The 13,346-nt window shown below is 43.6% G+C and overlaps 1 protein-coding gene across 2 annotated transcripts in view; it reads right to left on the bottom strand.

Moving 5' to 3' along the window:
- SCTR (secretin receptor) overlaps positions 1–13,346 on the bottom strand; it is a 56,103-nt gene that overhangs the window by 16,023 nt on the left and 26,734 nt on the right. The window contains exons 2-4 of one of the 2 annotated variants that reach the window (XM_077320306.1): positions 9,718–9,844; positions 4,686–4,859; positions 2,194–2,304 (exon numbers count right to left, since the gene is read on the bottom strand). In XM_077320306.1, coding sequence (XP_077176421.1) covers positions 2,194–2,304; positions 4,686–4,859; positions 9,718–9,844 — 412 coding nt within the window. The remainder of the gene's footprint in view (positions 1–2,193; positions 2,305–4,685; positions 4,860–9,717; positions 9,845–13,346) is intronic. The other variant, XM_077320307.1, reaches the window with a different exon arrangement.

A 13,346-nucleotide genomic window follows, 5' to 3' on the forward strand; every position in this document is an offset into this window, starting at 1 on the left:
CTCCTGGCTTTCCACCAGCCTTTCACAAATCTACCTGAATGTAAATAGAGACCAAAACACCAAGAATCCCCCCAAAAGAGTGTGGGGGAATGCTTTATTGTTGTGGCGTTTCTCCATAGCAACACTGAAGTGTTAATTTTTTTTTAAATGCTCTTGTGTTGTGGTGTGAATGCATAGCAATGCGGAAATGGCATTTAAAAAAAAATAATTTGGGGGCTCAGGGGGAAGGAAGTTTGAGTCCCCGAAACAACCATTGTTCTGGGATTGGTGGCTTACCCTGACTGACAACCCGAGGAGCAGGGGAATAAGTTCGCTTTGTTTTCCCTTGCCATCTCGTCAGGAGGCAAAAAGCCATGATGAGGCAGAAGGAAAACACAGGAGGGGGCTCCTACAAAGGCGCGGCTTCCAACTGCGCATTCGCAAGCAAGAGCTGGCACGAGTTTAACGCCTCCATGCAGAAACAGTCCTGCTTTGGCCCATTTCAATCCAGTTTAGGGCTTGGGTATAGAACCAAGATGGCTTTAGTTTTATTGGAGGATAATCTTCATTTAAAACTGGAAAGGAGGCAGTCATCCCTGTTAATTCCAGCCTCTAGCTGGGATCTGGTATTCTCTTGGGATTATAACCAATGTCTAGACGACAGAGATCAGTTTCCCTGGAGGAAATGGCAGCTTCATAGGGCAGAGACTATGACATCACATCCCCACTGAACTTTGTCCCTTCCCCAAATGCTCAGTACTGCCCTCACAATTGCTAGAGTTGGTGTCCCTGTTGTCCCTGTTGTTAGGTCTATCATTTGCTTTTGACACAGTTGACCACTCCATTCTGCAGGTGCAAATCTGCTGTTCGTACCCAGCCCCCAGGGAGGTGCACTTGGCTTTGACCAGGACCAGGCCTTTTGGGTCCTGGCCCCGACCTGGTAGAATGAGCTCCCGGAAGAGCTACGGGCCCTGTAGGAGCTTCTGGCATTCTGCAGGGTCTGCAAGACGGAGCTCTTCCACCAGGTCCATGGTTGAGTCCAGCGCGCGCCAAGGAAGATCTGACCCCCCTTTGGAGCCCCCCTTTGGAACTACCTCTAGGGTAGAGGGGGGCGCTTTTACCGCTGCAGTACATCTTGGGTCTGTAGATTATGTGATTTTATAAAATTTTAGGGGTGTTTTATTGGGGTTTTATGTATTATACTCTGTAGGACCCGTCTGATAGTTTTAATCTTTTCTGTCATATGAGACACAAGGAGGTACTCCATCTGAAAAGCAGAAAAAGCTGGGTGGGATTTGTGTTGTGGAATGCCGAAGTGTTATGTTCTTTCAAGCATGCTATTTAATATCTATAGGAGGCTGCTGCTCCAGATCCTTGGAGATGGCTGTTACCAGTATGTAGATGACACCTAGCTCTACATTTTAGTATCCAAGCATACAGATGCATTCACCCTATTTCAGAGCCAATGCTTTGGAGGCCATGATCAGGTGGCTAGTGCAGAACAAGCTGAAGAAATACTGATTGGGAAGAGTGATGTTCTAGAACTACTGGATCCACTTGTGCTATTTGAAAAGCAGGTTGGGACAGTGGCCAACACCTTTAGCAACATCTGGTTTCCCAACTTTTCCCTTTCTTAAATTCAACCAATGTAGACTTGCTGACCCATAGTTTTCTAACCTCGTGGTGTGATTACTGTAACATGCTCTAAATTGAACTGTCTTGAAGACCTGGAAACTGCAGCTGATCCAGAATGTGGCAGCTTGATTGTTTTCAGTAATTAGCCAGTCATTATTTTCTAGTAATTGTCCATTTTAAAACAGCTGCATGGGCTGCCATTTTGCCAATTCAAGATTCTGGGTATGACCTTCAAAGCTCCCCTGGGCCAGGGGACGGGACCCTTTCAAGGCCCGTTCTTAGGAACGGGATTTGAAGCTAGTTTTAATATAAAATAATGGAAGTAATAGGACAGCCAAAGCAAGGATTGGCTGACTACTTTACAGTGCTGATCAGTAAGGTTTATGTAATGCACTATTTTTCTCCTAGTGTCTTGATTTCTGTTATATTCTGCTCATGGGATTGTCCTTAAGAAACAGAACATGACACAACTAACTTCCAAAATAAACGTTTTTCATACATTAAAATAGAATGCTTCTTTAGACCCTGGAACTGAACTCTGGCTCATGTCTTTCATAAAAAATTCATTTTTAGCTTTACCTTTTTCCCCAGTTATGATCTGGAAGACTCTGGAGCAAGGAGCTCTAACAGTTTGTCCAACTGAGGAGGACAGCCAACAGGTTATATTATCCCACATTCCAAGGCAACTACCTACAATTCAAGAATAGAAACACAATTGTTTAAATTCCAGAAGCTAGGAGAAAAATGCATATTGTGGCTATGGTATAAAGAAAGTTATGTTGTTGTTGCATTTTGTGTTTTTTATTTCTACTTATTAGAACAGCATTTTAAAATGCCGTAGAAGGTAAAGGGAGGGCTCCATTCACAACTTAACTCAAGGTGGCACGGAGGGAGGGGGAATGGGGGCACACAAGTATTTGCATCCACCCCCACCCCCAATGACAATTTCACATAGATCAGATTCTTGCAACTTTTTAAATTTAAACATTTTAACCCCATTCTTCCATGAGCTCAGAGTGGCTAAAAATAATTGATCACAGAATCAATAATATTCAGTAATTTAAAAATGGGCCAGTCCAAAATATTAAAGCATCAACCTCCACAAAACTGATCACACATATTTGCCACTTGTATCCAACAGTATCCAGCAAAGTATCAGTAAAAGACCTAGTTTAAAGTTCCATATTCCAGGTTTGTGGCAAACAGGCTGGGAAAAGAAAGTGGAGGAGAGAGGAGACCTATAATTCTTAACAAAGTAAAGAAAGGAGAATGGTATTCCAGAAAATTAAAGGCAAGACAAGAACCAATTAGAATATACAAAAAGGAGGAAAGCTAAACAATAATCCACTGGAATATCATGATCTCAGGTGGAAAACTATAGTGAAATCTGAACCATAGACTCAAGTGTAAAATTACCAGATCTATTTACAATTGAGTAGCAAAAGAGTAACTGATGTTCCGCAATTAATGTAAACAGGTACAATGAAATCTGCAGAATAATATACAATATCCCAGATTGAAAGCTTATTTCTATATCCTTCTGAAATCTTCAGATTGGATGAAGGATATAAGATAATAGTAACTGCTAATAACAGCTAACAGCAAGTTATAATAATAATGCTAGAGTGAAAAAGTTAGATTGCATCATAACCTTATGAATGTGAAGATGGAAAGCAAAAATTAAAGCATTAAATTGTCAACGGGTCATTTCCTCTGATTAAAGTACAATATCACTCTGAATATTGGTTTGTTTGTTTATTTAAAGCAATAAAGGCAACCCGAGAATGGGCCTTTTCCTGAAACTTCCCAGAGAGATGCATCTGTCCCGCTATCAAATAAAGACTTTTCTGTTTTGTTCCTGTTCCCTCACTGACCTTTCTTCCTGTTTATGTGTTGATTCCTTTTGGTTAATTGTTGATTGGAAGCAAGAGACTTGCAAGCCTTGGCCCCTTTGATTCCAGGAGATTGGAAAAAAACCCACAACCACTATAAATCTCTGCTCAGACCGATTCTACATGGGTGGGAAAGGCCAGGGCAGCGTCTGTATGGACCTGGGGTTAATACCTGTTTCTACATGATGTCACCGCCAGGCCGCTACCCTTCTGGGGCTGGTGCGGATTGGGCCCTAGAAGCCCCAAGCTAAGGAAACACAGATTCCTCCATGTTCTCTTTTAGCACTGTGGGGACCAACAGGGACTGTCCCGTGGCAGGCCCATCTAGATGGGAAGAGCCTGGCTCCTCCCTGCCCTACAGAGTCCTGCAGGGGGCAAAAAAAATACCCTGGACAGCTTTGCGGGCTTCATGGTGCCATGGGACAGACCAGGGCATTTTCATTTTATTTTGCAGGAAGGTGGGATTGTGTGGAACGCAATCCCACCTTTGGCAAAAAAATTAAAAAACCGCCACCACTCCACATGGTGGAGTTAAAAATTAAAATTAAAAAACCGCGACCACTCCTGCCACCACTGTGTTTCCCGGGGGGGGCACAGCAAGCTGAAGAGCATGCAGCTCCACAGCAGCACACTGGCAGCAGCTCAGAGCGGCACCACTGGTGCAGAATCAGCCTCAGAGATGCTGCCTCTTTTCCCTACTGCAAGTGAATATCAAACCTCTGTCTAGGTTGTTACTGCTGCCACCAACAACTCTGAAAGAATATTGGAATAGACAATGTCTGGGGTAACAAAGAGGAAGAGAAGAAGACTCTGAAGGGGGAGGGCAAGAAGACAATTAGATAGGATAGTGAAGTCAGCACTTTCTCTCCTGTTAAATGTCATTCCTTGTCTGTCTTCATATTGCTACTGTAAGAGCAATATTCTGCTTCTTGGAAGTTTCACACGAAGTTTCTCTCTTTCAGAAGGTTTCCACACAAGGAAGCTGGCTATGATCATCGTTTTTGGGGGCACGATTCTAATTCCTGCTTCCAGACGGAATGGGGCCTGGCCCAACTCAGGCCCTCAATGTGCCGCAGCAAGGGAACACAGAGGTCCATTCTGCACAAAGTTCAATGTGGCAAATTGCTTTCGGAGAGAAAAAACGGAATTTTAAATAGTGTAATTCGGCGTAACGCATACCTGCCTTTGTAGTGGAATCCAGTTGCGTTTCAATCGTTTCCCACAGGTTTCCGGTCTTGGCAAAAATTGCTATCCAGGAAGCAATTTTTTTCCGTGCTTTGTCCCGCCCCTGGCCATCAATCAAGCGAGCAGCCAATGGGCGGTTGTTATCATGCTCCAGAAAAGCCCCTTTGCCTTTAAGAACAGGTTTAAAAAAAAAAAGAAAAACACATGTTGCAACGAATATGCCTTGATTCCTTGATTCCTTGCTTCCTCCTAACGTAGAGACCCATCTAGCTGGCAGCTGGCCTGTGAGCTGCCGATTCATCATTGCCACGCTCCTCTGAGTGAAAAAAAAATCCCCCCCCCCCCCCCGTGCACAGGCGTGATTTTTGGCCGAAAATAAAGAGAACTTGCAAACAGGACTGTGTTGTGCTTGGTGACTTGAGGCAAGCTTTAAAGCAGCTCTGTGGAGGGACTGCAGCCTCTCTGGGTGAATGAAGGCTCGCCGGTTCATTGCTCTCCACGCTCTCTGAGAAAAAAAATGGCGATCGCTTCGCCGGAAGTTCAGAGGAGAGAGCCAGGGGCAGATTGTGTACGACGTCGTGTATAACTGCATATTAGTAGTGATTACAATTTGCCACACTCCTGCAAGATTAAACTTGTGCGGAATGGACCAGAGAAATCCACGATCCCTTTTTTTACCGTGTAACACAATAAGGTTGAAGTCAGTGGTGGGCCACGTTTCAGGGAAAACTCAGGCTGTCCTGACGTGTTTTCCCCGCCCTTGCACCCACTTCCACTGGCTCTTCTTTGCTCACTAGGCTGTCCACTCAGGCCACCTAGTCCTCCCATTCTGCCACCACTGATTGACCTTTGCCTTTGCCTGCTAAAACTCCTTCAAAAAAGATGAAATTAATGCTTCCTGTTGCATGGCTGAGCGGCTTGGAGGTTTTTTTTTTTTTTTTTAAGAGTTATTGCATAATAACACAATAACCGCTTCTTAAAAATAAGGGGGAGGTGCGTAGTGGGGACAGAGCAAGGGGAGCTAAGAGTACAAGGTAAGCTGAGGAGGAGGAGGAGGGCAGACACCCTGGCATTATCCGCAGCTGCCCAAGGAGGGAAGCTGGTGCTGAACCCACTGCCACCGCTGCCCCCCAGCCTGGCCTGCTGCAAACCTTCTAAGAAACTTCATGCAGGAGCAAAAATCCAGTGTGGACATGAGGGAAGCAGGCCAAAGGCTCCCTGTGCAGTAGTGGGAAGAATTGGGGCTACTATCCCTGGGCCAAAAAAAACAGGTGGCAGCATGGCATAACTCCCTCCACGCAGTAGACATCCCAGCTAGAGGTGTAGTTAGGACCCATATCTCTGTCTCTCCTTTTTGCTATCAAGTATATTATTTTCTAAAGGAACCTTGAGCTACACTTTAATCTACACTGCTGCTGTCTTAATGACTCTGCCAACAGAGGTTATGGCTGCCCACATTAAGTGTATCTCAGATTAAAAGTAGAAAGATCACCAGAGTCTCTTGGGAAAACAGGCAAAAACAAAAGAACAAAGATAGTAACCTCCTGTGTTGCATAGAGCAGTGGTCCCCAACCCCCGGTCCGGGGACCAGTAGCGGTCCATAGATCAGTCAGTACCAGGCTGCAGCTCCTTCTCATCCTCCTCCCTGGCTGCTGCCTCAGGGGCTGCCCTGCCACTCTGCCACTGTTTCACCTTTGGTACTTTCCAGCGGCTGCCATGGCTGGGGCTCCCCCTTGGCGTGGCACTATGCAGCTGCTGCTGGCAGGGCCCCCCAGCGGGAGGCGGGAAGTCAGGGGCACTGTCAGGAAGGCAAGTGGAGCAGGGGCTCAGGCAGCGGCAGCAACGTCCCTCGGCAAAAGACTACCCTTCCCCGGGCCTCAGTAAAATTGTCAAGCGTTGACCGGTCCCTGGTGATAAAAAGGTTGGGGACCACTGACATAGAGAAAGAATGAGGACCCATCTACTGAAGTGCTCTGTGTCTGAGGCTAGATGGTTTACCGTCCTCATACACACATTTTTTTTTGCTGGCTACATGTTCACAGTCAGGTTCCAACTCACAGAAGGAGTGCGGTCACAACCACTGAATCATTAAGGTGAATTCTAGGATGAGGAAGTTTTAATTTTTTTTACTTTTTGCCACCTTAAGGGGTCTAAATTGGATAGAAGGTGGCATAAAATTGCTAAATAAAATAGCATTTTCTGCCCAAGGCCATCTAGGTGCTACTGGAGAGCTATAACAGCCACACAAAAATGTGATTGTCAAGCTCAGGGCAGTTGTGTACACTGGCCTTTATATTACATAACCACTTATATTTCCCCTCTAATGGTACTGGTATTTCCCAGATGCTGGTAAAATACAAAGGGCTTCTTTTATTTACCCTGTGTCATACAATAATATGCTTTGGTTTAGATAATTTAGGCCTGATTCCTACACAACCCAAACATCTGAAGAATTAGCTGTATACAAGCCTCCATTAACTAATCTTGATGGATATTAATCATGTACTTCTAGGAGTGCTTGTTAAAGAAACCATGATAAATGTGCTGGGAAAGGGAGAGCAGCTGACCTTGTACAGCCTACTTCTCTTTCCTCCCCCCCCCCCAAATGCTTACCCATTCCAAGTTTATTGACTATTCATAACTGAGTGTTCCTGAGAACAAGAGTGTGGTGGGCCCAGGGATAGCGGGGAGCAGATACACAACATACAGTGCCATTACTGTCAAAGGTTCCCACAGACCAAGAGTTGCACATTATGGGTTTATAATCTGGATTCAACTCACTGATAAACAGGATGGGCAAAGCCACGGTGTTTTGTTTATATAAGACAGTAGTGTATCAATAAAATGTCATTAATCAAGTCCAGCAAACAGCAAATATTACCCCTCAATCAACCATTGTTCTGAAATCTCTTTCCCAGAAGGCAAACCCTTCCCAGACCCCAGGAACATATGTCACCCACAATAATTTACCTAAAAATACCATAAAGAGAGGCATAAATCACCAGATGTGATTACCACATGCAGGGTTTCTTCTGTAATGGAGGAAACAGGAGACATTTTGTGTGTGGTACTTTGTGTGTGGTACTTGTGTGTGTCATTTTTTTCAAACATTACCAAACAGCTGCAAAAACAGAAAAGCTAGTCATAAAATTAAACTGATTTTAAGTGCTAATAGGAACACCCCCAGAATACTATTAAAATGAGGTTCTGTAACAATTTTATGGGGTAGATATTCATGGAGAGGTTTTGGTAATATGTAGGATGTTAATATTAAGAAGTGATGGGAAAGAAAAAATGCAGTGATATTGGAAGGAGAGTTAATTCACCTCATTCATTTTCCAAAGGGAATTATATAAATAAAAAATTTGCTAAGCATGTATCAGGTCATATGACCATATATGGCCATGTTGACTCATTCCCCCCCCCCCTCCACAATGGCCAATGATGGGCTTGGAGTGGGTGGGAAGGGGAGGGGAAGGGCCTCAGGTGGGTGTGTACACAGCTATGCTTCCCAGCCACAATCCTGCCACTTCTAGGGTTTCTCAAAGCCTGAAGAATGTTTCAGAGGTTTCTCAATGGTAAAAAAAAAAAAGTTGAGAAAGGCTGCTGTAGATAAAGTGTGGATATCAGAAGATTCAATGTGATCAAGGATAAGAAAGATAATGTACCACTGGCCCCCAAACCCATAGGAAGATCATAGGCTTCTTTGTCTGAGCACTTCCTGTTCCCATTTATCTCAGGGCAGAGATGACAACATCATTGTGAGAAGAGCTCTGTAAGTAGTAAAGAGAAAGGGAGTGGATAATTCTTCCCCTTACCCTTCATATGCAGAAAGGTCTCTAGGATTCATTCACATTTAACTAGCACTGGGTAGGAAACCAAGAGCATATAATGAAAAGTTGGCTTGCACAAACTGATCCCACCACCAGATTCTGCACATTCATATGAACGTGCATGAGAAGCCTGATGTATAGACAAATGTAAATGACCATATTCTTTGGGTCTTTTATGTATTAACTTCATATAACTTGGTCTGAACGACTGTAATAAAGTTTGACTGACTGACAAATGTACACACAGACATTCACCAGCACCTAAGTTTACATAGAGCAACCAGCAGCATCGGAGCTTCATATTTAAGGGAACAAAACAGACTTTCTGTGGACTGGTGGTGGGATAGAATTACAATAATAACAGAAGAAGGGGAGGATAATTAAGAGAATAATCTGAGGGCCATTCTGCACAGATTCATTGTAGCAGTAGTGTGGCAAATTCTAATCGCTACTAAAATGCAGTTATGCATAACGTCGTAGACAATCTGCCACACTCCTGAAACCGATCCACAAAAAGTGCTTCATTGTAGCGCTTCCAGTGAAATCCCAAAAAGTGGATTCACCCTCTGGAAAGTGCCATTTTTTTTTCTCGGAGCAAGCGGAGAACAACGAACCGGCGAGCCTTCATTCACCCAGTGAGGCTTCCCCGGCTGCAGTCCCTCGGTTTTAAGTCACCAAGCACCACACAGCCCCGTTTGTTGTTTCCCTTTATTTTCAGCCGAAAATCATGCCCGTGCACGGGGGGGGGGATTTTTTTTCACTCGGGGGAGCGTGGCAACGATGAAACGGCAGCTCACATGCCACCTGCTAGCTAGATGGGTCTCTCAGTTGCAACGAATCAACGCAGATTCGTTGCAACGTGTGTGTGTGTTTTTTTAACCTGCTTTAAAGGGAAAGGGGCTTTTCGGGAGCATGATAACGGCCGCCCATTGGCTGCTCGTTTGATTGACGGCCAGGGGCGGGACAAAGCTCGGCAAATATCACTTCCTGGATAGCGATTTTTGCCGAGACCAGAAACCTGTGGGAAACGATTGAAAAGCAACTGGATTCCACTACAAAGGCAGGTATGCATAACGACGAATTCCACTATTTAAAATGGCGTTTTTTCGTTCCGAAACCAATTTGCAACATTGATCCTGGTGCGGAATGGGCCTGAGTATGGGATTATTTTTCCCGCAGAATTGGCATTTTACCTGAACTTCCAAGCCACTCATTTTCAACTGTTCTATTCACTTCTTCCTGGGAGAGGATCGACATGCAGAGTTCTTCTTCACTTTTCATAATTTCCAGTATTTCACATGTTGTCATCATGGCTCCAATCTAGTTATTTTTTAGAAAGTAGCTATTTTATTATTTGCCATTAGGTTAACATATTATCTACAAAATGTAACATAAAGTTGTCTGTGACACATTTGATTATAATACGTGACCCTTAAAGGGCAGTTTTACCATGAGATCATGTTTTTAAATATTATGCTTGCCTTTCTGAACTTAGTTGGAACGAGAAATCACTAGGGGTTAGAACTAAGCCATGTTCAGTTTTGCTCATGTGTTGGACTGGGTTTGAGGGGATGCCGGTTCAAATCCCTACTCTGCCACAAAAGTAACTTCTTGGCTAAACAGTGATCTTGGTCTAATCAAACTTTCTTAGCCTAACCTACCCCTGAAGGATGTTAGGAGGGATGGACCAGAACCAATGGGATGAAATTCCATCTAAACATTCGGAAGAAGTTCCTGACAGTCAGAGCAGTTTCTCAGTGGAACAGGCTTCCTTGGGAGGTGGTGAGTTCTCCATCTTTGTAAATGTTTAAGCAGAGGCTGGATAGCCATCTGACGGAGAGGCTGATTCTATGAAGGTTCAAAGGGGTATCAGGTTACAGCAAGCAAAGGTTGGATACACACTTTTCTTGGATGCTTTAGGATGCTTAGGGCTGATCCTGCGTTGAGCAGGGGGTTGGACTAGATGGCCTGTATGGCCCCTTCCAACTCTATGATTCTATGATTCTAGGTGTGTGAGAGTTCAAATTATATCAGGATTGTGGAATACAGAGAGAAAACACAAGTCTTTCCTTCCATATTCTTTTCTGGGATCTGAAGCAACCTTGGGTACTGATGGATTATACATGCCCAGCCTAACATGGCATTTTAAACTGTGGCAGAGGGGTTTGAGTGTTAGATGAAGACTAGGAAGATTCATTGGCTCACTCTGTGTAATTCACCTTGAGTCCCAGTGAGAAAGGAACAATAAATAACATAAATAATAAATAAGATATCTGATATAATCTATCTAGGGAGAGGAGTGTTCTTGTCTAGGAAAATCACACTTCTTTCCCCCCTCTCAACATGTGTATTATCAACAGAGGAAAATCTTATGTCACACATGTGGAATTCATTGCTACAAGAGGCTGCTATCCCAGGATGTTTTACTCAGGCTTTAAAAAGGAACTAGACAAGATTAATGGAATGGGAAGGATACAAATGGGCTTCCTGGTTTACTTTGCTAAATGGGCTGACAGAAATGTCTATCAACGATTCTGCATAGGTTAAAAATATTCTTGTTTCCGTGTTAACAGTCTGGAAGGTGCAATCATTTAATTTCATCAGAGTCTTCTATATAAATGTCAGGATATTTTGTCAATTTTTAAACATCAGAATAGGAAGAATTTTAAAGTTTATTTAATATGCTACTCATTTATTAATCATCTTTGCTGTTTGTTTTAAATGATTTGTCCATCTGTTAATGCTCTCTGTTCTTCCGTTTGTACTAATAACCAAAGCTGAACAATATTGTGTCATGAAGAAAAGTAAACAAGTTTTAGAGCAGATGCACATCAACAGACACAGTCAGTAATTTGACAGCAAAGTGGCTCTTATCTATTACAATAAATAATTATTAGGTTAAAGATAAGAGAATATTTCTTTTTGACTGACAGCTTTCCCAATCTGCTTCAGATAGATGGACAAACAGCAATTACAGATTTTAAGAAACTGGCAATGCAATGCTATACAAAATTACTCTAGAAGAAGAGTTGGTTTTTATACTCCGCTTTTCACTACCCGAAGTCTCAAAGCAGCTTAAAATCACCTTTCCTTCCTCTCACAACAGACACCCTGTGAGGTAGGTGGGGCTGAGAGAGCTCTGATAGAACTGCTCTGCAAAGAGAACAACTCTAACAGGACTTTGACTAGCCCAAGGTCACCCAGCTAGCTATATGTGGAGGAGTGGGGAATCAAAACTGGCTTGCCAGATTAGAGGGTGCCACTCTTAACCCCTTCACCAAACTGGCTCTAGTAAGCCTATTAATTTCAGTGTGTTTAATGTGCAGTAACTCTGTACAGGATGTGAGAGACTGATCCAAGAAACTGGGCAGACCATGGCTCAGTAGAAGAGCATCTGCTGGGCATGTAGAAGGTCCCAGGCACCTCCCATTAAAAGGATCAGGAAGTAAATCACTTGAAACACTTGAAAGGATCAGGAAGTAGATCACTTGGAGAACTGCTGCTGATGGACCTGTGGTTTGACTCAGTGTAAAGCAGCTTCATATGTTAATGAACTGAATTCTCCAAGATCCTTAAGCCTACTAGGCCCTATGTCACACAGTAACCATATTTTGGCAGTCGAGGGAGTAGATAATATTAAGTCCAGCTAACTTTCAGCTTTGAGCACAGCTGAGTCTTTATGGAAAGATAGGGGATGTTTTAGTGAAATCAAAGCATTGCCCTCATGAACATGCTGAACATGGATGTTGCCAAAATGTGCTAGCCCAGGGGTAGGCAAATGCCAAGGGTGGGCAAATACCATTTGATGCATATCCTTAGAAGTGTATCAAATGGCAACACATCTAACCAAGCTGCTTAGCACATCTGTATGGTTGCCAACCTCCAGGGGGCACTTAGAGATTTTACACTATTACAATTGAATTCTAGACAATCAAAATTCATTCCCCTGGAGAAACTGGCTATTTGGATGGTGTACTCTGTGGTCCTATACCCTGCTGAAGTCCCTCTCCTCCCTAAACCAGCCCTTCCCAGGTTCTAACCCTAAAGTCTCCAGGTATTTCCCATACCAGAGTGACCAGCCCTACACATCAGCAAGTTTTCCGCTCAAGAAACCAAGATGAGCCCTTGAGGTCCTGGTAGCACCACTGGGGGCAATAGCTTATGGTCATCAGTGCCTTATGGACCCATATAGTCCCTGCTAGTCTTGTCTAAGGTAAGTCCTGGAGTCACTGGCAGGACCACTAGGGCTTAGCTTGTTCCCAGTGTACTTGGCCAAGTCCAGTCCTCATCTATCATCCCATTCCCTTTGTCAGCACATCAATGTCCTCACAAGTAGATAGGGATTGGGGGGGGGGGATGTGACAAAGAGACAGTGTGGTGTGAGGTTAGGCTCTGGGAAATGCAGGTTTGAATTCCCACTCTGCCATGGAAAATTGCTGGATAATCTTGGGCTAATCAACCTATCTTGCAGGATTTTTGTAGGGATAAAATGGAGGAGATGAGAGTGGCAAGGTATGAATGAATTAAATAAAATAAAACATTGCCTACCCCTGTGCTAGATACCCATTTTGATCTAATCACCAACCTGAATGCTTTGTTTCACCTTTTTTTTCCCCTGTAATGGCAATATAAGACCCTGTTAAGTCTCCCATAATTTTTTAACAAGCAAGTTAGACCTACATCTTCAGGATTTCTACATAGTGTAAAGCCAAACTTTTTCTTATGGGAGACTTTTTCTTTCCCCTCCCAATTGCACAGTCTGATAGAATATATGTTCATTTCTGTGCCCGAGGATATAATGGAAGCCTCTTTTGTTACTTAT

This window comes from Paroedura picta, chromosome 2 (genome assembly GCF_049243985.1).
Source record: "Paroedura picta isolate Pp20150507F chromosome 2, Ppicta_v3.0, whole genome shotgun sequence".
In the NCBI taxonomy this organism is placed as follows: Eukaryota; Metazoa; Chordata; class Lepidosauria; order Squamata; family Gekkonidae; genus Paroedura; species Paroedura picta.